The sequence below is a fragment of the Dryobates pubescens genome, chromosome 21 (genome assembly GCF_014839835.1).
Source record: "Dryobates pubescens isolate bDryPub1 chromosome 21, bDryPub1.pri, whole genome shotgun sequence".
Lineage (NCBI taxonomy): Eukaryota > Metazoa > Chordata > Aves > Piciformes > Picidae > Dryobates > Dryobates pubescens.
The window spans coordinates 11,055,891-11,081,738 of record NC_071632.1 but is presented as its reverse complement, the minus strand read 5'-3'; the positions used below and the strand labels follow the sequence as shown (position 1 = coordinate 11,081,738).

The following is a 25,848-nucleotide window of genomic DNA, read 5'->3' as shown; positions in this document are numbered from 1 at the left end:
GGGAAGCATTCAAACCACCTCTTTTCCCAGGCCATCTTCACCTGGTGTTCACACCAAGTAGCATGCAGGCTGTGTTACTGAGTGACATGGGGAACCACTTCAGTTCTCATCCACTGATGTTTATTCTCATTGTGGCTGTTGTGCATCGACATGTAAACATCTTCCCTACCCCCTCCCACAACTAATAGCCCCCACTAAAACAGCTGTACAGCACAGTTTGACTTGCTCTGATTGCATGGCTTCCCACAATAAAACACTTTAAACATTCTGGTTTAAAAACAAACAAAAAAAAGAGGAAAAAAAAAAAAGCAGAACTTAAAAAAAAAAAAAGTTCTTTAAAAAAATAATTTTTGGTAGTTTGTGTTGGAAGCAAATAATTTTTGAAGGAGATTGAGGCACAGTCTGGTAAGTAGCTGCCAGGAGGAGTGGAAGGAGCTCTCTCACTTGTCCCGCATGAGGACCATCTCTGTCAGCTGGATGAGGGCTTCTCTCTCAGGGGATGGCCGCAGCTTGCTGATCTCTCTGGTGGCTTCATGGCAGTAGCGCTGGGCGAGGTAGGTGGTTTGCTGCACACCATCACTCTTGGTAAGGAGACAGTGAGAAGTAAAGGGTAACTGGTCAGCCTCCCTCCTGTCTCCTTTCGTTACAGAGGAAGACTTACGGCCAGTAAGTACCCTACACGTTAATTACATGCTGAAGGGGAAGATTTGTTCTCTGGTCATTGAATCCCGCTTCTCTTCCTCCAGGTGTCAAACACCCATGCTGCACTTCAGTGTGCTCACAAAGTAACACTGGTATCCATAACATCCTGGGCAGTAGGGCTAGGAACTAATGCTTTAACCCTCCCCTCCTGCCCTAAATAGAGGTGTACCCCTATGCACAAATGTAGGTATTAATTTTGCACAGGCAGTTAATTCAGCCTTTCCGGACCAGAGTCAATTCAAACTGACAGGCACTGTGCACTGCAGTTGCCAGACTGCGTGGTAATTACATGCTGCTTCCATCAGTTGTTGGATACAGCTACTCTTCAGCTGAAGAAACTGAGTTCAGGCATGAGCTTTTACTTTAATTATGTGGGGTTTATGCTATTGGAAGGGAAAAAAAAAAAAAAGAGAAAAAAAAGGTCTTCAGTACCAAGCACTTCTAGAGCCCAGCCCAGAAAGATGCCTGAAGAGTGCTAACTCTGTATTGTATACAGCATAGCCCTGAGCAGGTCTCTGGAAGTGCAGCCCTCATGTTGGACTCGAGAGGCAATGAACTCCCACCTGCTGGCAGCAGGGCCAGCACTGCGGGGCTGCAGCATGTGGGATCAGTCCTACCTGCAGCACGTATTTGCGAGCACGTTCAACGTCTCCGGGCTTGCTGAAGCGTCGCATGATCAGAGCATTCATTTCTGGAAACTAAGCACAAAGGGAGAAGGGTTTGTACTGCTCAGGAGCTGCTTGCTGTGATAAGGTCAGAAAGCAGCCAAAGGAGAGTTGTTAGCCTTTGGAATGTGCTGCCCAGGGAGGTGGTGGAGTGGCCATCCCTGGAGGTGTTCAAGAGGGGATTGGACGTGGCACTTGGTGCCATGGTTTAGTAGTCAGAACAGGTTGGACTTGATGATCTTTGAGGTCTCTTCCAACCTTATTGATTCTATGACAGCCCTCTTCTTCCCCTGTCCCTGCTGCTTCTACGGGTGTAGCTATATATATGCAATCTGCCTGGGCCTATAGCACTGCAAACTTAAACTGGCAGCCAGTGGGTAGCAAAAGGTAGGACCTGGTGAGCAGGTCTTCCAGTGTGGTCATGTCTGGTGCAGCTATTTCCAGGTCTATCAGGAGCTTTTAAATCACAAAAGGTTTTCAGTGTTGGCACACCTAGAAGCAGCACCTCTTCTCCCACCTGTACACCAGAGAACAGGTTTGTTGTGTCTCTGTTGGACAGTTCAACCTGTAAATCCTTTCAGGATACCTTCAACTGCTGTGCCCACTCAGGCTTTCCATGATTCTGGTATTTTATATGCAAAGACTCTGCCTGTGGAAAGCACAGGACAGATTCTTTTCTGTTCTAAGCTCTAATGCATTTTGTTTTCAGTCACCTAGAATTTGTAGTTAGTAGTGTACGGCCAGGTAGACAGCTAAAGCCAGTTGCTTGAGAAGGTCACTGCATCACTTATCAAAACCTGCAGGCACTTGCTTCAGACGATAGTCCAGAAATACATAGCCTGGTGCTTAATAAATGAATTAAGGCCAAAACTCAAGGCAGATACTCTGCAGAATTGCTGTTGGAGGAAAAGAGGTGTTTGTTCATCTTGTCTGAAAGGATTACAGGCAGTGATGATTTCATGACTGTACACTAGTAAACAACGATCTGCTTTCCCTGCACACCTTCGGTCCTGAAACTGCAGATCTCCAAACTTGTTAGGGAACAAACAGGTAGCATCCCTCACTGTTGTGACATTTCCCTGTTTCTCACAGGTAGTTTTCTTAGAAGATACACGTAGAAGTTTATTGATGACTCATGCTTGGCTTTCTCCAGCTCCTAGCTTTCCTCCTGTGTAATGACAATTTAATTACAACGTTCCTTTCACCCATTTTCCTATCGTTTCTATTTACAATGGTACAGGATGCATACACTTTCACTTGTTATATTTAAGCAGTAAAGGAGAGAAAAATCTCCAGCCCTGTAATGTAGAGCTGTTATCAGTAGATTTCAGGGGCAGTATGTAAGCCTTTGATGGGAATGCTTCTAAGAAAAATATCCTCTCATTCTTCAGCTGTACCAGTCTGAGAGTGGCTTTAGACTTGCACTAGAAATACTGGTGTATGTCCTTAACCAAATAAAAGGGGGAGGAGGGATTTACTGAGGCAACTGAACTTCATTACTGAATAAACAGATCTCACATCAAGCTAAACTGTTTTTGTATAGGCTCCCCAAGGAGGTGGTTGAATCCCCATCCCTGGAAGTGTTTAAAAGAAGTGTGGATGTTGTGCTGAGGAACATGGTTTAGCACCAGACTTGGGAGAATTAGGGAATGGTTGGACTCAATGATCTTAAAAGGTCTTTTCCAGCCAAAAAGATTCTATGATTCTGTGTATTAAGGGTTCTCAATATTCTAATGCACAGAGAGATTTCAGAAAGGAGAGGGCAAGAAGAAAAGGTGGCTGTCACTGAAGATCCAGAGCACATTAAGAACTGAAGCATATTGGTCAGGAAGACAACATGAGGATGACCAGATAAGCTAAGGGCTGCAGGGCAGCAGTAATACTGTCAAGAGAAATAACAGCCTATAACTAATTTTGGACTGACTGCCAAGTTCTGGCTCAGAAGTTTTTACTCTGAAACGTTTTAGTAGCAGCACAGAGAAATGTCTGTGGAAGCTCAAAACTCATTTAGCACTTGAACTTTTTCATGTCATTTAAGTCTGCAGTGCTGTTCTTCCAGTGGCTGGAAAAGCAGAGGAAGCTTTCAGCAAAGAAGCCTTCTGGTTAGTGTGGAAAACTTTGCAAGCTGGTCAAGTTATCTGAGTGCAGAAGAACACACCCTTGCCATCTAGTGAAGACAGAAATGAGGAAAAGCATTTAAAAGTGACCTACAAAGAACAAGTGAGATTCTAAAATAGAAGTGACATTTTCTTCTCTCGTGTTTCCCTATTATGAACTCATTTTCTCTTATAAAGCTAATTAAATGATAGATGAAAGTCAGCCAGCCAGCCCAAACAGATGAATAAAAGAATAGTTTTAATTTTAAAAAATGGAATATTCAACACCCACAAGACAGCCATTCTCTGCCAAAAGCAAGAGCATGTGCAACGTGTCCTAGTTTCTCTCTCCAGGCAGCTTTTAACACACAAACACACCAACCATTTCACAATCACATCCTCTTGCTGTTCCTCAGTCTCTCACTGTAGACAATGCCAGTTACTGATGACTAACGAGGTCCTGCTGCTTATCAACAGATTCTGAAATCAGGATTCAAGAAGTTGTTTGTGAATCCCCCAGATAAGTCTGTGGGGAGGAAGTGAGAAGGTGGAGGAGGCTGTTGTCAGCAGGCATTGCTCTGCATTCTTAAGTGGCTCTTTGCTCCCCTGCCTTTTCGGAGATACGTGTCCTTGTAAAGGTACAGAGGGTGACAGAGCACATGTGCACATGTTCTGCCTTCCCCCACCCCAGGCTCTTTAAGAGAGGAGGGGAAGGAAATGTCATAAAGTTGTATTTTTATAATAATTTTAAAACTTCTTCCATCTCCACCTCTGAGCAGCTCCAATGAGATCAGAGACTAAAGCTGTACTGAGCTAGCTGGGCCAGTTTCTGTGTTGTGCTGTGAAGTTCAGTAGGAAAGATTTGCTTTCTAAGTCCCAAATCTGCTTTCCTCAGGTGAACCAGAAGCTTAAGCAAGATGCATTAAACTGGTTTCCCCCACACACCTTTCATGGATTAGCATCAATTTTACTGTTTTGGTGCTGCTGACGTTTCTGTTTTGCTTCTACTCCTCCAAATAGTTTTTAAGCCACTAAAAATCTTGACTGATTTTAACCTTCTTTTAAGCATGATAATCCTTCCTCTCTTCTCCAAACTACTACATTTGCCTTCAGAAGGGAATTTTCCTTGTGCTTGTAAGACTCAAGGACAAAATGATGAAGAGATCAAATCCAAGAAGTGGAGGTGCCCACCTAAAATCTAGGCCCCAGAATGGATAGAAAGCCCAGAACTTGGCAAAAAGCCTACAGACAGAGTCAAGCCTGGGGAGACCAAGGTGTCTCAGGAAAGAAGATAAGAAAGAAGCTACTTAGGAATAACCTGCAGAAAACATGCAAGCACTGCCTGTACACCTGCCCCTTTGCCAAGGGTGCAACAAAAAACCCCGGTTCAGCTCTTCATACAACAGCCTCATGGTAAAAGGAGCTGTGCAGGAAGCTGTTTCTCAGCCCGAGGGAACACCTGTGCACACTAAATCCAGCTGTTCTGAAAGGCACTGGCGTTCCACAGGCCATGCCCATCACTCATGCTGCAGAATGGATGCGCTGGAGCTGGAGCTCTGGGTGTGCTGTGAGGAGCAGTGCACGCTTTCTGTCCTGGGGAAAGAGACTCCTCTTGCCTTACCTGTCGACAAGCAAACAAGACAGGGCCCGTAGCTAATCCGAGCTTGAGATCCGCTGCTGCTGGTTTCCCCAGATGGTCAGCACATGATGTAAAATCCAGCACATCATCTATTAGCTGGAAAGAGAGAAACAGATTACTGTAAAACTTACTGCCTTTTTTTTTTTTTTTTTGTTAAACCACAACTAAATATATCCTAATCCTTTCAAAGAGAAGATGTCTAGAAAGGATTAAGGCAGCCCACTTTGATTTCTAAAGCAGTTGGGAAAAACTGAGATTTTCATTTCCTTTAGTTCAACCAAAGCACTACCTGAAAAGCTATGCCAACATTCTTTCCATACTGGTATGCAATCTCATGAACTTTGGGATCAGGGCAGCCTAGGATTGAGACCTAAAAGAAAAAAAAGACAACAAAAACAAAGCCAAGTAAATAGAAAGCTTTAGTTAGCATCCACTTTTAGCCTTGGACCATAGGTGTGACACAGCAAGTATAGACAGCAGGGATCTTCTCTCTGTTCATGGGTACACACAAATAACCAAGCTGCTTAGGAAACAAGGCTGAACAGCAGTGCAGTATTAAAAGTATATTCAAGACTGAAAGAGATTAGCTTCATCAAACATTAAACAGGCTTAGAAATTCTAATGAGGGATGAAGAGAGAAGAAATGTGGCTGCAGTGCACATGCAGGCTACCAGTCACACAATTTATTACCTATATAAATCAGCCAGGAGATAATTGGAGGTCAGACAACAGCTAAATAGACATTGCACGCCTCATAAAAGATCCACAAACCTGAGTGGTGCTGCACCCAGTCTAGGAGGGACAGCTGAGATAAGGAAGGTGGTCTTTAAGGGTGATGTTAACTAGAAATGAATTGCCCAGGAAGGTGATTGATTAGCTTGCAGATAAAGGTACTGAGGGATGAGTGGCAAAGAATTCAGTGAATGAAGGAAGTACAGCAAGCTAGACTAAAGTATCACTAAACTCAGGGAAACAAAACATCTTGAGTACAGGCAAAGGAATCGACTCCTCAAGAGACACAAGTTTGGCTGAATAAACTCCACAAAGCTAAAACAGAGCACAAAGTGAGGCACTTCTGCTTTTTTCCATTTAAGTATTGATTATACCCTTTGCAAAATGAGGCTGGTTATGTTCAAATACCCAGGTTTATTTCAACCCTCAATAAACAATTGGGAACGAGGGGCAAAAATCCATCCTGGTTTACTGCAAGCATTCCAAATCTGCAGTGAGTAACAGAAGGAGTGAAGATGCATTTTACTTAATGCAAGACTAAATTTCTGCTGGGAAAACCACACAAGATAAAAATGTATGTGTGTATAAACTCCTCTTCAAGATAATGTTACATAGGCTCATTAAAAAAACCCCAGAACCAACCCAAAAACCAACTCCAAACTAAAAGTCAATCCAGCAGTAGCTCTGAAGCTGGAAATAAGAAACAACTTTATTTCCTAATAAACCCAACTCAAAGATTATTTCATGCATCAGTCAGTTTCATAACAGCATCAGAACACTTCCCAGTCATAACCTGCATCTGTGGATAATAGTTAAGCCCCAGAGGAATCTGGATGCCTGAGGCATTAACAGCATCTCTCTCGCATTTCCCAGTTTTATTTAAAAGAGGAAACCATAGCAGGAAAATAATGCTTCTTATGGCTAATCATGCAAAGTCCTGGCAGCTATACTAAAGCAGACTGAACTGCAAATCAGACCTATTGAAACAGATGCTGCTAGGGATATCAAACCGGAACATTTTGCCCTTTCATCCTCCTTTTGATTCTTGGCTCTGGAACAGCAGCGATTGCCCCAAAGAGCATCTGCTGCTGTACCAGGCCTGGCAAAATTCTGGTCGGCTCTGTAACATAGATCAGACAAGTTCAGCAAATGGGGGGGAGGCTGCATCTCCCCTGTTTCAATTCTATCCTTACCTACCACCATGTTTCACATCAAGAATCAAAACATGGAACCCAGCAGAACAGTGACAAAATCCTGGTTAATGGCAAAGGGTCAGAGCGGACACAAGGTGGTAAATGAAGAGGGGAAGTGCCATGTAAAGGAAGAGCTTTCTCATCTCGTCTGGAAGATCAGAGCAGAGCTTTTGCTGCAGGGAACAGTTTCCTGGGGAGGCAGATACTACCTACATAAAGAATCAAAGCACCTTATGTACACTCAGAAAGCAGAAACGTGAGTTGCAAGCAAAATTCATCCACACAACATTAATTCCTCCATCTTTGAAAGAGAAGACCTTCAGAGCTCCTGTTCAGGTTCTAGACATTTCTGAAGACAAAAAGAATGTAAAAACCAGACTGCTGTGCTGGTGGGGGTCAGAGGTATGAATTTTCCTAGACACCGGTTCCACATCCTGGTGGTTCTTTCTGATGAGGCCCTGTGCACACAGCAGACTATGATTGAGGTAAAGCAGGAGCTCACAGGCAGATCCAGAGCTGCAGGCTATTCCTTTTCTTCAGTGCCTGAGGCAGACCTTCTGCACAGTCTTGCCTCACATGAGGAGGCTGCATGCTTTCTCCTAAGCAGAGAGCTCCAGAATCTCTAGTGCAACTTCACCCTTATCTCAAAACAAGCACAATTTAATCCTTCTGAGACTGTGCTGTACAAAATATAAACAGCTTTATGAGGGTTAGGAATTCATACTGCAGCAGGATAAAGAAAAGAGACAGAAAAAGAACCTGCTCAGCTTATTTTGCTATCTCCAGCGTGCCCAATGACTAATAGAAATTCCACTTCAACTTTATTGTTTCTAAATTCTTGAACCAAAATCACCTCTCCTGTTTCTCTGAAAAATGCCTCTCAGTAACTAGGGCTTCAGTGACCATCTGGGCCATCTGCCACCATTTCCTTTGGCAATGTGTTACTTTGACTGCAGCTCTGGTACCATTCCTCCACGCAGAATTGCTATTGTGGAGAGAAACTGGAGGCTGGGATTGTGCTAACACCTCCAGCAGACTGATCTGTCCACAAAAAGAGGCCTTTGCTAATTTGAAGGGCTTTTGATTTGAATGCAACAATGCTTTGGCAGTGTAGAAGGTATCTAATAGTGACCAGACCAGTGCTGACAGACTGCCTATTACCTTGCTCGGATATTTTTGCACCAATGAGCAGGACCAGATGTCAAGCAAGACTTAAAATCAAATTATAGTATCAAGAATTACCAACTCTGTCTCAGAACTGAGGAATTTCCTAACCTGAAAGCTGCCACCATGAGCATTGTTATGATTCAAGTGAAGATAACAACAAATCTGTGTAGGAACATGAAGGAGAAAAGAAATGAAGGCTCCGCAGCTGAACTGTGCTATGGTGCACAATCTCAGACCCATTCAGGTTCTGGCAGGATACCATTGAAAGAGCTTGCTTTGGAGGGTCTCCAGAGAAACCAGCAGTAATAGTTTGGCTGTGAAGCTCACAGACTGGTATGTTAACTGCAGAAGAGACAGACGTACATACTGCTTTACAACTGTTGGCTATCAGACTCGCTGTCTTCTTGAAAGTCTTCTCGAGGTAGTGAGCAAATCTCTCATTCTCATTTTCCTTGGAACCCAATTGGAGGAATTCACCTAAAAAAGTTGCACAGATGGGAGTTTTCATTTGTGGGTTTACTGCTCAGGCAAGCAAATCTGAAGGTAAAAGTAGAAAAAGCTCTTACCACGCACCAGATCTTCAATCACCTGAGTTAGAACGGAGACGATAGTAGTGTTTCCAATTCTTGCTAAAGCTACAGAAGCAGCTGAGAGGATGAAGTCACCAGCTAGAACAGCCTAAGATCAATAAAAAATGGATCTTTTAAGGCTTTTCCTGTTAGTACACACAAGATAATTTCCTTTATCTGGCACATTTTCCTACATAAAGCACACACAGCCCAGTGTAATGGAGAGAAAAGGGAAGATAACCAAACATTAACATCGGAGCCATGTTTGCATCCCTATCTCACAGTGCTGTTCATATTCTTCCATGTAAGCACTGTTCTCCCTGTGTGCAATATCTGAATACCTGCTTGCCTGAGAAGTGTTTTTGAACTTTACTTCTCTATTTGACCATTCTCTTGTGACTGTTTTGCCATGCTGGCTCTGGATTACCGCAAGTTCAGTCAGCACAGCACTGTGATAGAATGAGGGGGCAATGGCTTCAAACTACAGAAGAGCAGATTTAGATTGGATGTTAGGAACAGATTCTGTACTATGAGAGTAGTGGAACACTGGGAAAGGTTGCCTGGGGAGCTGGTTGAGGCCCCATCCCTGGAGGTACTCAAAGTGAGGCTTGACAGGGCTCTGGGCAACCTGATCTAGTTGAGGATGTCCCTGCTTACTGCAGAGGGGGTTAGATTAGATGACCTTTGGAGGTCCCTTCCAACTCAGACCATTCTATAATTCTTTCTCTTCATTTTCTGATGAAAACCTTCCTTTTAATGCTCTATGAAGAAACACCTCTCTCAGAAAATAAAGAGAAAATAAAATTCATGCTGACTGAAGCCTTTTTGTGTTTGCCACTGAACCAGAGCACCATACAGTGTTCTGGGTGAAGCACCATTTCAAAGTATTCCATCAGCACTGCAAAGAATGGCACAGGGCATGTAAAATCCACAAGGAGCACAGTACAATCATACATGATTATCTGATGCTTCCAACAGCTCAGAAAAGGAACACACATTTGTCTCACCCACAATCTGTGCACACCTCTTCAGCCTTATTTTTAGCGTATCCCAGGACTGTGCCTGGGGATGGCGATGTGACAAAAGCTCTGGGTCCTTGTGCTCTGCTGAAACTTCAAGGCAAGTCCTGTATGGGACAGCAAGCTCACCTTCCTCTCTCCCCAGATCTGATTGACTGTCATTTTCCCTCTGCGAGAATTTGCATCATCGATGACATCATCATGGACAAGGCTGGCTGTGTGGATCATCTCAGCTATTATGGCCACAGAGCGCTGGCTTGCTTGCACCTCCCTACAAGAGAAAGAGACAGCTGTCAAATGCTTACCTCCAGTACACTGTGTGGCAACACACTGAAAGAAATCTCTACTAAAACAGCACAATGTTTCTCTGACAACAGCTGCTGCAGCTTTTCCGTGGTCTGAAACCCATCTTTCAAATATGGAATTAGGAAGAGAAGAGAGAGTAAGATCGTGTTAGTACAGTTAAGTGCAGAGGGATGTTTCCATCCTTATTAGGCCTGTTTCTGCCTTGCTGCATTCACAGTACAGCAAAACTCCTGACTTACTGCCTCTAATCCCTCTAAATCCAAACTGCAATAAATAGCACAGCACCAAGGATGCCTGGTTCCAGGAAGATGAAAATCGAGGAATCAGCAAAGAAAAGAACGCCAGGTGGCCACAAAGATATCCAAGGGCTGGAACACCTCTGCTACCAGGGTAGGCTGAGGGAGCTGGGGTGGTTCAGCCTGGAGAAGGGAAGACAGGCAGGCACAGCAACCTGTTTTCTATATTTGAAAGACTTAACTCAAGGGTCTTACTCTTTACATCATCTGACTACCTTAAGACCTGAGAGGTTCTCCAAAAGCCTAAGGAATTAACTGGAATTATACTGCAATCACTCTAGGATTGTAAACACTAACTACCTATCACTTAGTGAAATTCAGCCTCTGGGAAGATCTAACAGTGATGATTCAACTCTCAACAGCCCACACCTACTTTATTTTTTTAAACTAGGTGAAAAGAAGGTAATGGAAGAACATTGAAGCAGCTATCTAGGGAGTAATGTTGGCAAAATGAATAGAAAAGAGCAGACCTAGCTCACACAAAGGACCTTCTACCCCTAGTACCCAACTGCCACTGCCTTGTTCCAGCATCTTTTTCTACCCCTTTTCCTCAGGATCCCAGAAATGGCTATCCCAGTGAGCCTTGCCTTACAGCTCTAACAGCCCATGGGGACATGAAAACACCACCACACAAAACCCCCCAAACTCAACAAAGACCTAACAAAAAGGAATAATGACTTCTGATATATAGTTCCCTTACTTCTGGCATACAGGTAACAGAGCAAATCACACTATTTCCCAGCAGAGCAGAAAAAAACAACAAAACCACAACAAAACCGAGACAAACTGAAGAGAATCCCAGCTCAGATGAAGGGCAATGAAAATCTTGCATTGCCTAGGGCCTATTCAAGATCTAGTGATTAATCACAACACGAAAGAACATCTTGCAGTCTGCTGACATAATGCTGCGTTCCGACACCTACCCCTGTGCAGAGCTCTGCGCTGCTGGCAGTGGGAGTTCTACATCCTGAACAATAGCAGGATGTGTGGCTCACAGGCTGTGAGAATGTGGCTTTTCAATAACAGAGAATACAGGCTGGAAACCTTCACGGTTGTTTGACAGTAAGCTTTACTGTGGACCAGTGATTTAGTCAACTGCTAGTTTAGTGTTAAGTAGTTTTCCAAAACAAACTCTCGTTACTAAGAGAACTTACCTTCAAAAAACTGTAAAGGTCTCCAGCCTCTTTCATGCACTGGTCTCCTTTTGGGGACTCCCTTTTTCATTAATTATGTCAACAGACTGGACTTCCTGCTGGGAAGTAGCAGTAAATGGCAACACTCACCGACACACCAAAATCTTTCAGCAGCATGAAGACAGCAGAAGGACAGACAATTCAAAAGCAGCTTTTGAAAAGTTCTGCATCCTAGTGCATTTCATCCCTGAAAGTGACTAAAAACGGCAGAGGAATGCTCCTGGTTCATCTGCCTGGTGCCCAGAATGTTGCAGCAAATGTGACCACTTCACCTGAAGGGCTTTTTCTAAACTACTATTTCTGCAAGTTCTCAAGCAGGGTTCTTCCCATTGCTGGCAAAAAAAAGTATATTAAAAAACTCTACAGTAGTTTCCTACAAACATCTGACTGCAATTGTCAATCAGAGCATGCCTTTTGGGGGAAAAACAAACAAGAAACAGGATCTTTCTCATTCCCTGCCATTTTTCGTTCTGCTTCGCCTGCAAAACAAAAGCAAAGAGCAGCAGTAACTCAGCTCAATAGATGACTGGGTCCCCACAAGGCCAGGAAGTGCAGAGATGCCACTTTTAGGTCAAAGAAGGCATCCCAAGATGGCATATATTGACACAAAATGTTTATACAACTCTAAGTTTTGGGGTTGGTTTTTATTTTAAACACACACCCTGTATTAATTTTTAAGTCCTTGCCATGTTCTGGTTTTCAGTAGGATCCCCTGCTCGACAATGTGAAAGCTTTTATAGACCTACAGTGCCCTGAGCTCTATTCCACTACAGAACTTGTTTCTTGTGCACTAAACCAGACCAAAGCTGATCTTACAGGTTAAGAATCCCCCAAATACACAAGCATACCTCTCCCTCCAAATATCCCTATTCAAAAACATAAAAGGAGGGGAACCTTAAAACAACAAAACCAAGATGACACAAACCAGTATTTACACTCAGCAACAGGGAGCTTTGCCAGTAAGCAAATATTGCCAGTTTAAAGACAGGAAATGTGCAAAAAAAAAAACCCTTGCAAAATTTCTGTGTCATGACCACACTCCTCAAACTACATTTTTGCTGTTAAGTCCCTGTGGCTCGAAGAAATAAACATTTCAGCAAGAGTCTGGGACAGGGAAGGGCACTCGCTGCAAGCTAGGGGATGCACAGACAATGATGAGTTGACACAGGAGATACACAACAGCTGTAGACATCTGACAACCATGGTTTGGAGGATGGGGAAAAAAAGAGGGCTAAGGTTGCTGCCAGGTCCTCATATCTTTAGGAACTATCATACTATCAAGTTTAGTCAGGATACTATAGTTAAGTATTTCTTGCACTGTTTTGATGGGATTTGTTCCCCTCTTCCCCCTGTAAACCTCTTGTGCTCACTATTTTCTCAGTTGAGATGTCTCTGTACCTCTTTGGCCTTACTCTGGTTGCAGAATTAGAAATAAAAACTCCTATTTGCAACCACCTCTGGAGAATGCACCCTGACCAGAAACATCACCTCCAGTCAGGCTAAGTGATAATGCTGTGAATTTATGCACACGGGTATGTGAAGAAACAGCAGAGGAAGTGTGAACCTGAAGGTCTGCATGACCTCATCTTAAACTCTTACAACAATTCTCACTCTTGTGGGAAGCTAAACTCCTATCATTAAGCAAAAAGCCACTGCCCAAGGGACCTAAGGACTTTAGAGTTGACTTCTGACACTTGGACCTTCAAGGGTACAAAACCCAGTATGACATCACAGACTGTTTGAATGCTTCAGACACCCTTTTGCTAACAGTTCAGATTCTTTACAGGACTGTCATTCTCCTTACTATGACTACCATAAAGTGACCTCACCCTAGGAAGACAGCTGATGTGCTGAGGGCATTCTAAGTACTGAGCCTTCCTCAAATCTAAGCAAAAATGATCATGCCCCCTAGCCTGTAAGCAGAGCTACCTGGGCATTCTCCTGCATTCATCTGAAAGGCCAGGTCCTACACCTGGGCTGGGACAATCCCAAGCAAAAATACAGGTTGGGCTCTGGAGTGGTCTTGAGGAGAAAGACTTGGGGCTGTCAGTTGATGAAAAACTCAACATGAGCCAGCAACAGTCACTGGCAGCCCAGAAGGCAACCTTGTCCTGGGCTGCATCAAGTGTGACTAAAGCAGGGCAAGGGAAGTGATTCTCCCCCTCTGCTTTAGGACAAGAGACTGGAGATTAGGAAGAAATTCTTTACAGTGACGATGGTGAGACACTGGAACAGGTTGCCCAGGCAGGCTGTGGATGCAAGCTGGTCCAGTGGAAGGTGTCCCTGCCCATGGCAGGGGAGCTGGAACTAGATGATCTTTAAGGTCCTTTCCAACCTAAACCATTCTGTGAATCTGTGAAGAATCTCAGCTACTATGGTGGGGCTCTGTGAAGATAAAGATGTTTCCTTGGACTGCTTTGTAAAATTAGGACCTGTAACCATACAAAACTGTGTGGGTTCAGTCAAACAAGGAAGAACATTACCTTTCCTACTAGAATTGCACAAATGAAAAAGGAAAGAAAAAAACCAACAGGCAAAAGCACGCTGGGTCTAGCAAGTGATATGACAACTGAGAATGGCAGCAAGATGAAGCAGGAATTCAACACCAGTAACACAAACCCCACAGGCAGAATGAAAAAACTGCTAGGGATGTACTGCACAGGATATTGGCTCACCCCACAAGTCTACAGATGTGGCCAGCATCTTTGATTGTACATGTGGGAACCTTAGCTTCAACAAAGCAAAACAGGTCTGGGAGAAGAATCCTTTTTCATTGAGGAAAGGAACAATAAAATGCTTTCAGGGGAAATGACAAGCAGAAAGAGGAAAAACATCCTAAAAAAATAATGTCAGGAGAAGCAGAATGGAAAGCAAGGATTTCCACCCCCTCCTCAGGTTTACAGCAGAGTGGCAGAGTTACAAACACCTCTCCTTATACAAATCTCCTCACGACCAGGAAAAGGCTGGAAGAACAATTTGTCACCTGGAAGCAATTCTGCTTTAAGAAGCAACAAAAATGAGCCCAGCATCAGTGTGAACTGGAATATATATGCATATATACACATACCTACACAAAGCAGGTGCAACAGCCTGCTTCAAGAAGCTAAAATGCAAAAGAAAATGGCCACAAAACTTCAGCACCTCACAGTAAGTGGGTACCCACACCATCAAAGAACGTTCTTTTGGCATGGCCTGCCTAACCTTCAGAAGACACTGGGCATCATGCACAAACCAAAAAGCAGTACCCTGAAGACTTGTATAAACATATGTGAATTTTAATCACAGAGAAAAGTGGCATAAGGCAAGGGAGATTTCATTCTCTTCCTTTGCTGAAACACTTCTGCTCTCCCTACTCAGAATTTCATTCTAAAACCAACATGACAGAGAGAATGACACAGTCTGTTCTCATACAAGGAACATTCAGATTAATGAAGAGGCTTTTAAACATCAAACATTGTTTGTAGTTGCTGACAGAAATGGCAACAGATGCCAAATGACATGGGCACCTACAAATCAGAGCACTCCTGCTGAGGGTTGGCTCTGCAGAGCAAACACTTACCTCAGGTACACATGATGCTGAACTCAAAGAGATCCCACTTCCTCACTGGCATGAGGCAGGTCTCAAAACTGGTCCTGATGGTTTCAAGACACCAAAACACAAGGACAAGAATATGCCAAAAGACAGCAAATGCGCTGTTCTTTCTACAGCTACTTCATGTCTTTGTTTCACTGCTCCTCCTCTACACATGACACTGATTGCAGCTTGCTTGGTGTTGCAGGTACACTACATAATTAATTTTGTCCATAAGTTTCTCATGCACTAGAATGAGATAAAATTATTTTCCCCATTATTCTGACTAGAAGGATGCTCAAAAAACTCACTGCCCCAGTTGCTGAGTCTCCTCTTAAGTTGCCACCCTCTTAGCAACATCACCCTTGGTCTTAAACAGCTTTCACCTCTATCCCTGATAAATTTGTAGACCACAAGTCCCTCATTCTCCCTGATTATCTTTGCAGTCCATTCCTGACGCTAGCTGGACTTCCCTTCCTTTGCACACAAGGATCAGACATGCAGATGATTTCACAAAGGGTATCAGCATTCCCACAGCTGAGCTGGATATACCATGGTTGAGGCATGCTTAGGATTCCTTTGAGGTTTTTCAGAGAGGATGGATGCAAATCCCACTGGTGCTGTGCCCTAGTGGGACTCTCATGAGCCTCCAAGCTCAAGCAGAAATTTGTGTTTTGTTGTGCTTCTTTCCATTCCATCATGGATGGTCATTCAACAAGAATGATTTTGTCCCTAAAAAGTGCCACCATCATGCTCCTGCTTTCCATGTCAAGATCACTCATGAAAATATTAAGCCCACCAGCAAAAGGACATCCTGGAGAAGTTTCACAACTGATATTGCTCCTTTTGCTACCTCTAAGACAATGGCAAGGAGCAGTACTGAATGGAGAACTACTGTTCTCCATCAGGCTAGAGTGAAGCTCATAAATCCTGGACAATGTTTTCCTAGAAGGAGAGGAATTGGCACACACAGGACAGGACACTGCCAACCAGGTTTGGCTTCCTCCTTCGAGGTTATACTCACTTAGGAAGGGGTATACTGGGAGAGGTGCCATAGCAAGCAGCAAAATATAAGTCATACTCTGAGGTCGAAAGCAAGTTCAACAAGGCATTTACCTATTGCTAGAGGAAAAAATGATTCAAGAGCTGAGAAATTCCTTAAGACTGCTAAATTAGTCTAGAAACACCTCTGGCAAGGGACCAAAGATTTCCTATTTGAAATTCTGTGTGAGGGAAGCCTGGAGGTGTAGCTGGAAGGCCCAGAATGCTCCAGCTAACAGCCTTGCTCAATATGTAAACATAACAACCAAGAGGAAGGTGTGGAAAGAAGTGTTTGCAACCAGCCAGAGCAAGAGCAAGGAGCTGCCAGAAAGTACAGGGCAAGCATGATGTCCTGCACAGTTCAAACTGCTTTCAAAAGACAATGGAACTTAAAGTTCAGGTTTTACTGAAGAGCTTTCTACAATCATAAAGCTACTAGATACATTTTATATATCCCTATATCTAAAACTGAGACTCACCTGGAATTATTATGGTGAATGTTGCAAGCCCTTGCCATTAGCACCACAATCACTGGTCGAAAGGCCTTTCCTTTCCCATCAAAGTAATACTCACACATTTCCTTAAATTCTGCTGCAGATACAAGCAATTCCTGTGAAAAGGAAAAAAAAAAAGCCTATCAGCCCCAAAATCACCAACCCAATCTGTTCAGTGTAGGCAAAACAGTGGGCATGTATAAAGTTACTGCTTGCATTCACTCCACTCAATGTAAGCTGAAGCTGTTTTTAAAATTCCTATGAGCAATCTGGAAGACAAATGATGTACTCCAGCAGTATAAAACAGGAGGAAAAAACCCTCCATTCTTGTTGAATAAGATATGTAGACATGCTCTCTTTGCCTTCAGTTTAAGTTTCAGACAGCTGTTCATAAAGAATATTCTTTCAGTAAGCATCCTCTAAAGTGATGGCTGCTATTTAAATCAGAACTATCACATCCCAGACTAAACACTACCACCCCTTACCTTTTTAATGTCTTCATAGAGATTCTTCAAGTCTTTTCTACCAAGTTGAAAAGGGTCTTGGTATTTTTCATCACTAACTGTCTTACTACAGCTGCACAAGTGGGATGCACTCGTATGATGAAACCTGTTGACAGTGTTTTTCAAGACAGTAATGTTGTTAAGAGCAAACTTTCCCCAATTCTTCAAGCAGAAACATTTCAAAGTATTTATTCCTCCTCCTCCTCTCTCCTCACACAAAATGAAACAAATGGCTAAAACAGAAGCAGAAAGTGTCAAAACACTCTTTTCATCTAGTTAATAAGCTATAAGGATAGCACAGCTATGTATTGATGATAGCACTTTTAGGAGCTAATGAAGTTGCAGCCCCTACCAAACAGTAACACACACAGGCCCTGCCCTAACAGATTACAGAAGCCTTCTGAGACACATAAACATACACTGCTCTACATGCATTCCTTTGGAATGCAGTCTGGATGGCACAGTGTACATTTGGAGAGGAAGCATTCCTCTTCCAGTAACACAATTACACTCCTGGAATATGTGTACTCCTGGAAAGGTGACTTCCATTTGAAAAATTCTCCTTTGCACACCCAGCTGCATTATAAATTAAACCAACTACTTTCATGCAGCATGATGACATCAAAGCTCACTGGCAAAGGGTGGAAGCTGCACCTGGATGCATTAAGATGTATTAAGCTTAAGGCTGATGTTTTTTATTTTTCCTGGAGCTGAAGTTTATGCCTCTTGTTTCCTTTTCAAAGTGAACCATGTGGGCTTTTTTGGAGCATTCCTGGTTTGCCTGTTGCTCTCTGGGCTTGAGGACTACGTTCAGACACAGCACCACAGCAGCAGTCTACAGGGAACTCTCCATGTATGTACTACAGCAAATAACCTTGTTTCTGAAGTTTAGAACTCTCAGGTGTAACTACCCAGTTGTTACCCAGTTAACCCAGTTTTTACCCCTCACACAGCAGCATGGATCTCTAACTTACCGCCCAAATGCCTGATCTATTTTTGGAACCGCCAAGGTTGAACTTCTTTGGGCCAAGTGGCACATCTGCACAAAGAGAAATCGGGGTCAATTTCACTGGACTTTAAACCGACAGAAAACATTTGATTACAAAACCCCAAGCATCTGTCCATCTCCACTGCTGTATTTCCCCACTTTACCAACCCAGCAGCAAAAGGACTCCCACAATCTCCTTCCACATCACGTGAAGCATAACTGCCAATGCCTGCATTAGCTTCCAACTTAAACTGACTCTTCCACTCAGGCATGCTGGACTTTCTCCCCAGCCCAAGAAGGCGTATCAGCTTACTTCCCAGAGCTGCTCTAATGAAACCTTGCTTCCACACCCTTGCAACGTGGTTTTCAAATGTTCCCTGTCTGCAGATAAACCTGGACTGCATCAATCAAAGCACAGAGAAAAGGACAAGAGCTGTTCCAGGAAAGTACTGCACGAACAGAAGAAAAATGCGTGCTGCTTTTCCCCGGAGGCAACTGTAGTTCAGCTTGCTTTTTATGGTAATTTCCACCTGCACATCTTCCCTGCTAAATGTCAAGAACCTAACCTCCAAACCTAGCAGTCTCTCCAGTGACCTCTCACTGAGGTCAGAGCCCAGGGAAGGCAAAGTCCCAGGTACAGGATACCAGCAGAGATAAGCTGAGCAAGGAACTACACCTTTTGCTCTGCTCCAGGCAACCTGCCAGGACCTGCCCAGGCCTGTGCAGGCTGACTGAGGGACCCAGCCAGACCAATTCAACCTTGAAATCACTGCAATCCACACGTTCACCAACTGCCTCTCCAAAAGCCTGCACAGAAACGCTCAAGCAGACCTAAAACTGGTGAATTCCACCCCCCATCCCTCCGTGTCTCCCTGTACTGAACCTGAAGTCTCTCTCTCCTTGGACACAGGCAGAGAAACAAGAGCATGGCAATGGCTGCAGGGCACCACACATCCTCATTGTGTACAGCATAACAAAAGGCCAAACAAGGAGTCAAGGGAAAGAGATGAACCCTAATCTATGACAGAATTGCAACTCACTGCTGTGTTCAGTGCCCAGCCTCATGGCTGAGACATTCCTGAGTTCACTCTCATATCTCTCACCGGTTTTGTTTAAAAATGATCTCTTCCTGTTCTTCCCTCGCTGAGCTCACGGCTGTGCGACTCTACACTGCTGCTTCAGACTGAACGACGGGGCCATGCCAGCCCCACAGCCAGAACACCTTTCTGCAGGCAAGGACAGCATCCTGGCCTCAGGAGGAAGGTGTAAAGGCATGCAGCCAGCGAACTGTCCCCGTCGCAACTCACACCGCTGACTTACCCAAGAACTCGCTGAACATCCCACACTAACGAGAGTCATTTTCCCTGCTCCCACGTAGGGAAGGGTCCGAGAGGTTCCTCCCCACAGCTGTAGCCAGTCCTGCCCTGAGAACCCTTAAGCCACTGTTAAGCCTTCCACCGGGAGCGCTGCTGCGCCTTACAAGGTCCCGCAACAGGCAACCGCCTTGGGCCTTTGCACTTCCCGGGCAGGAGGAATAGACGTGGGCTCAGCAAGGCCGAAGGAGCAGTGCCTGCGATGCGGAGCTGCTGTGAGTGTCCGACCCCTCCGCCCCGCGCAAGCCCCTCCGCCGCCCCATTCATTCCCGGTGACCTCCAGGCGCCCGCCGACCGCGCCGCACTCACCGCCGCGCTGGGGGCCGCCGGCGTGCCGCGGGAGCCGGGCCCCGGCGGGCGGAAGCGCGGCAGAGAGCCGAGCGGCGGCGACCGGCGGGAGGAGGCGCCGCACCGCCACCACCACCGCAAGGCCATGGTGTCCCCCAGCCCCGCCGCGCCGGCACCGCCTTCCGGCACCGCGGCGACCCGGACGCGGAAACCAGGAACCGCCACCGCCCTCAAGCAGGGGTGGCGGGAGGACGTCCGTGAAGGCGGGGGCCCGGGACGACGTCCGAGAGTCACCCTTCCCTTCGTCACCCTTCCCTTCGTCACTCTTCACCTCGCTTCCCGCCGCCCTCTTGGGGCGCTGAGCGGGACAGCGGTACCGCCTGTCCGGGCAGAGGAGTGGGACCGCCGGGCAGGGCTCAGCCCGGCCACTGCACCCGGCTGTGGAACGGGGCTGGGGTTGCTGCCGCCCTGTCCCAGCAATCCTGCTCTGCCAGCTTGCCTGGCGGGCACGTGGAAGCGGCGCTCCTGGCCCCAGCCCAGCTAGTGCAGGTTTCAGAGGCAGCCGCTCTGTATTCGTCCTGCTCGGGGAAGGCAGTAGCTCGCCGTGTTTGGGGGCAGAGAGGCTTCAAGGCTGTTGCTTACGTGACTTGGTGGTGGCTAGGTTTGAGGGACGTGTGGCGGTACTCCCTGGCTGGCCGCATGCTCGGCCTGGGCTGGGGGTGCGGCACTGCTGTGCGCCTCCGGCGGGCTCCGCCTGGCTGCCTGGGCTCCGGACTTCTCGTTCCCGAAGCACTGCCTCCGGCAGCGGGGCACGGCTGAGCTCTGTTCACGGCCGTTCGACAGCCTCCTAGGTACAGCCTGCACTTCCCTGCCGCTTTCCTGCACCCTGGTTCTGCCCCTCTGGTGCTCCTGCTTGATGGGTTGTAGCAGCTGCTAGAGCAGCATGTGAACATCTACACAGAATTAGGTACTGCCTTTAAAATTACATTGGCCATAAGGAGCCTTTTTATCTTTTTATTTGGTGTTAGCAATTTATCACAAAGAAAAAGCACACAAGTCCCAATTATGTAAGACCTGGCACCTGCTTTGAAACACAAAAGGCATACAGCTCTGAGGCATGTAGAAGTGTCTGCAGTGATATATGTGATAACGTGATAAGAGCGATGTTTTGGGAGTGGTACAATTGCTGGTGAGTGCTAAGAAAGAATAATCTAGTGGCAGCTGGCTGTAACATGGTTTGTCATTAGAAGGATTGAGAAACTTGGCCAACACTAAGTATCCAGAGATGCTAACTTCTAATTTGTACAAAATGGGGACTGTGAGGTGCTTCCATGTACATGGAATCCTAAGATTGTTGCCAGCAAAAATCCATAAAGATGTTTAAACATACAGTATTAGTTCAGGGTTAGTGTGAATTGGGGCATGGAGTAGGTCTGAGGGATGAAGGATGCATCTCTTTTGCACATCTGCCACAGCAAGAGCTCCATCTTACCCCTTCATTCACTGCTTTCATTACTCAGATTTCAAGCTGGTTTCTTAGGTTACTTGGCCTTTACTGCTGCATATAGATTGTGTACCACAGTTACTGGTGCACAGTGACTTCATCTGTTGCACTACATTATTCAACCAAACTTTTCTGTTTCGTGCATATAGAGTTGCATATAATTAACTGCAATATAAATCTGCCCCAAGATTGTTCTAATCACAGTTAATTAATTCCATGCTTAAATATGTTTTGGAACTTGAAAGTAGCTTGGCCTACCAGTTTGTTTAACTGCAGAATTCAGTCCTTTACAAAAATCCCAAACAGAATAAAATCTTGAATCTATTTGGGTTTGATTTTCATGCAGGCTTAATATAAATTGTGGTAAAGAGTTGAGTTTGTATTCTCTGTTTCATGTTTACAGATCCTTTTCCAATTAGAATCATAGAATCAACAAGGTTGGAAAAGACCTCAAAGATCATCAAGTCCAACCTGTCACCCAAGACTTCATGCCTACTAGACCATGGCACTAAGTGCCATGTCCAATCCCTTCTTGAACACCTCCAGGGACTGCGACTCCACCACCTCCCTGGGCAGCACATTCCAATGCCTGACAACTCTCTGTGAAGAACTTCCTCCTCACCTTGAGCCTAAACTTCCCCTGGTGCAGCTTGAGACTATGTCCTCTCATTCTGGTGCTGGTTGCCTGGGAGAAGAGACCAACCCCCTCCTAGCTACAACCACCCTTCAGGTATAGACAGCAATAAGGGTTCCCCTAAGCCTCCCCTTCTCCAGGCTAAACAACCCCAGCTCCCTCAGCCTCTCCTCATAGGGCTTGTGCTCGAGGCCTCTCCCCATCTTTGTTGCCCTTGTCTGGACATGTTCAAGTGTCTCAATGTCCTTAAATTGAGGGGCCCAGAACTGTACACAGTACTCGATGTGTGGCCTAACCAGTGCTGAGTACAGGGGAACAATGACTTCTCTGCTCCTGCTGACCACATTATTCTTGATACATGCCATCAAGAATTGATAGAATCCATAATGTCAGAAACTGCATTTTTTCAGTCATCTATCCTATACCTATTAAATCTAGAGTTCCCCTTGGAGCTGTTTCAAAGGTTGACTATTATTATTCAGTTCCTTTCTAACTAACAGAGATTGTTGATACAGGTACCAACACACATTTTGGTATTCCTTTGCTATTAGTTGTGAAAGCTTCTTATCAATGTATACTTTAAACAAACAGAGCATTAACACATATTGTGAGGTGTCTTTTAATAACAACATCTGTAGAGAAAACCTACCACTGAAAATTTCATCATGTTTAAGTACCATCTGTATTGTGTTTTGTTTCAGGAAATTCTTGAAAGTGTTCTGGATTTTGATCTGTCAGAGGAACATCTTCAGTTGTTCAGTGGTGGGAAGGTGATGGGTCTGTTCCCTTGGCCCATAGGTATGGGGGTCGTCAGGTAACTTCCAGGTGGAATTATGTAGGTTTTTTTCATGTGAATTATACCTTGGTAATACCTCTGAGTGTGTGCCTGTAAGCCTGTGAACACTTAAAAATGTTTTGATTGCAGATTTGTTCTCCATAAGGGGCTGCAGATGGAAGAGAACTATAATACTCTTCCATGGTACCACCTCTACTTTCTCTGCTTCTGTTTATACCAGAAGTAGATTAATCTATTTAACTTCTGTTAGCTATGGAGTCTGCTTAGCACCCCTGCAGCCTGACAAGCGCTGATTTGTGATACAGCTCAGACGAGTGAGGAAGGACAGAGCCCCACTGCAATGCCATGATTAAGTTTTATTGAGATGGGTAAGATTATTCATGGAAAAGAATGGTAGAATTTCCAATTATATAATTACAAGCTGTGTCAGTTTAAAGGCTCATTATACAAAAGAGACAGGGCTTCAGAGCTGGAAGGTAGAGAAGAAAAATGGGGATTACTGGTGTTACTCTTTTTCTGTGGTTTTCTGATTCATTTTTGGTGCAAGTGTGGAAATACAGCTTTAGGGAGCAATAATGACTGCCTGAGCAAATGTGTAATGATCCTGTGTAGATAGATGACAGAGAACCTACATGTAATTAGTGCTGTGTCATGTGTAACTGCTATAAATGATGAAAGGAAATAACTTGATTTGCACTTTTGTCATTTTGGTGGCTGGGCAGGTCAGCTGGGTGTATACAAACACCAGTGAGAGGTGGGAACTACAGTTAAAAAGGTCTGGAGAGACCCCATACTCCAGGAAGGTAATGGTTAATCTATCTACACCAAACCTGGCTGCTTGCTTTTTGAATTTTGCTTTGATTTTATGACCTGCTCCTTATTTCTCTGTTCTTTATAGGAATGATGATGGAAGAGCTGTGCTTTGCTCTTCTGTGTGAGAGTTTTTGTGCAGTGAGGCCATGCACTATCTTGGAATTCCCAGAAGCAGAGCTGCTAGGTGTTTTTCTTTTCTTTGTTTTTCACAGCATCCTAATTTACAGGCAGCTTTGTGACTGAGTTTTCACTGAGCATCAATAAAGCAGGACAGTTAGTTGACAAGAGGCTAGATCTTCCTTTCGGTGTGCATGCAATCAAAGCAGAATATGCCCTCTGATTTTGTAGATTTTTTTTTTTTTTTAAGATAAAATTTTCCAGTAATCATGAGTTCCAGCAATTAATCCACTCTCTTTTGTTTCTGCTGTATTTTAAAGTACTATTTTGCTTAAATATGAAAACTGTGTGCTGTCTGTGTCTTGTGGTGAGCAGCCGTCGGTCAACTACATACGATGGCTTAGGTTGGAAGGGACCTCAGAGATCCTCTACTCCAACCTTCCCTCCATGGGCAGGAACACCTCTCAACTAGACTTGGCTGCTCAAGGCCTCAAGACTGTCTTGACTTAGTTCCCCTAATTTGAAGTCTGGTTCATTTTGTAAAGTCAAAAGTGGATGTTAGTTTGATACCTGACACTTAACTCCCCTCTCCAGCTTTTATGATTCTGCAGCTGCAGAGTTTCTTCTCTTTTAAAACAAAATAAAGCATTCAAACTGTTCCCTCCCTTGTTGCTCGCCAAAAGGCTTGCAAAAAACAGCAGGACTAGATTTGCCCTGTTTAATAATAACATTTCTTTAGTGTATGTGGCTCATCAGTGAGTCTATTAATACATTTTGCATGATTAATAAGTGAGTCTTATTACACTGAAGTTAAGCATTTGGAGGAATTTTTCTAGACTCTGGCCAAGTAGGAAAATGTTGCAAGGAGCTATTTCTGTATTGTCATAGTCACCTGGTTGCAGCTTCTGGTAGGAAAGATTGTCAGTCAGAATAGACAGAAGTTAATATTGGAGGTAGTACTGAATGTAGGAAACTGATCTTCTTTGTGCAAACACCCTTGGAGCAGAGAGAGAGATTTCATAACAGAATCATGCCCAGCTCATTCTGTTTGAAGCAAAGAAGGCCAACGCATTTGCTCACTTGGGGGGGTTTCTCAGGATGAAGGAAATTGCATTTTTCAGATTATGGTGTTTAAAATGTCAGGTTGGTTTTGTGTTTCTGGCAGGCTGATGCCTGTGCTCTGGCATTTCAGGCTTTAAAGAAAGTAAATGTTCTGCAGACAAGGCCTGTGCTCAGCTGCCAAGTGGCTAGGAGTCTGTATTTGCAAGGTGTCTGCGAATCTTTCTAGCATTAATTCTAACGTGTTTGCTCTGTTGAAGGGCAGTGTTTGTAAATGACATTTTTGATGGCTTATTCACTGAGATCACCTTGAGACCCTGTGCTGTTGGCTGGCTATGCAGAACTTTAAATCTGTCTGAATATAGCAGCATGAAAGCATCTGGCAAGGTTACAGCCTCTCTTTGCTGTCGTCTCAACAAATTGTTCAGTGCAAAACCAATATGAAATTACTCCTTAACTGTGCACAAATTCTACTGAGTACACAGTGTGCTTTGGCTCTCTGCTGACAAATTGGTTAAATGTCTGGCTCCCTTAACTGCTGTACAGGCACTCCAGACTGTCTGCAAGGCTTCATTTGGAAGAACCCCAGCTGATACCCATATTTTTCCCAATGGGGGGCTCTTGTACTGAGGCTGGTGGGATGCACTTACAGAGGTCTTGTCAAGTCTTGGCAGAAGTGTGGGGAAAGGTCTTATAGTTTATCCCTGAACACCCAGCAGGTTGGTTTGCTCTATTAATTTTAAGTACTGTGTTCCTAATGGAGTGGTACAGTTTATGACTACTGCCAGATAAAGAACACTTCTTTATATGGTACCATTTTAGTCACATACTGGGACTAGCAGTGAACAGTGCTATGCATTAGGCCAAAAAAGTGAGCCAATATGCATAGTTTTCAGAATGGTCCTTACTAGCACAGGGCTCAGTGTTCATACCAAACAGCAAGCAGGACACTTGAGAGTGTTAAGTCCAGCCCTTAAGGCAGAGCCAGGAGTTAGAGGGATATCATCCAGTTATCCTTCTCTGAGTGCTGCTCCAGCTTTTCTGCTGCAAGAGTAATTTCAGTGCTGTTTCATGTGGTTAAGTGTACATC

General features: G+C 44.6%; 1 protein-coding gene across 2 annotated transcripts; it reads right to left on the bottom strand.

Moving 5' to 3' along the window:
• Window positions 1–326: 326 nt before the first annotated feature.
• Window positions 327–20,014, bottom strand: PDSS1 (decaprenyl diphosphate synthase subunit 1). Of its 2 annotated transcripts, XM_054171516.1 has the most exons (11): window positions 19,857–20,014; window positions 18,161–18,225; window positions 17,169–17,292; window positions 16,669–16,799; window positions 9,912–10,053; window positions 8,761–8,872; window positions 8,562–8,671; window positions 5,392–5,472; window positions 5,085–5,198; window positions 1,320–1,400; window positions 327–581 (listed from the first exon to the last, which is right to left on the bottom strand). In XM_054171516.1, exons 1-11 carry the CDS (start codon window positions 19,980–19,982, stop codon window positions 441–443), a joined length of 1,227 nt encoding a protein of 408 aa, XP_054027491.1. In that variant the 5' UTR covers window positions 19,983–20,014; the 3' UTR covers window positions 327–440. The 2 variants fall into 2 exon arrangements, with proteins under 2 accessions (XP_054027491.1, XP_054027490.1); XM_054171515.1 differs by lacking the exons at window positions 16,669–16,799; window positions 17,169–17,292; window positions 18,161–18,225; window positions 19,857–20,014 and adding an exon at window positions 11,539–11,889.
• Between the last annotated feature and the right edge of the window lie 5,834 nt (window positions 20,015–25,848).

Excerpts from the sequence above, each read along its gene's own strand:
- PDSS1 (XM_054171516.1), bottom strand. The coding sequence starts at position 19,982 with ATGGCCTTGCGGTGGTGGTGGCGGTGCGGCGCCTCCTCCCGCCGGTCG. Across the intron at positions 10,054-16,668 it reads ATTCACCATAATAATTCCAG|GGAGGTGCAAGCAAGCCAGC; the intron begins GTGAGTCTCAGT and ends TTTCTCTTGTAG. Across the intron at positions 8,873-9,911 it reads AGATCTGGGGAGAGAGGAAG|GCTGTTCTAGCTGGTGACTT; the intron begins GTGAGCTTGCTG and ends TATTGATCTTAG.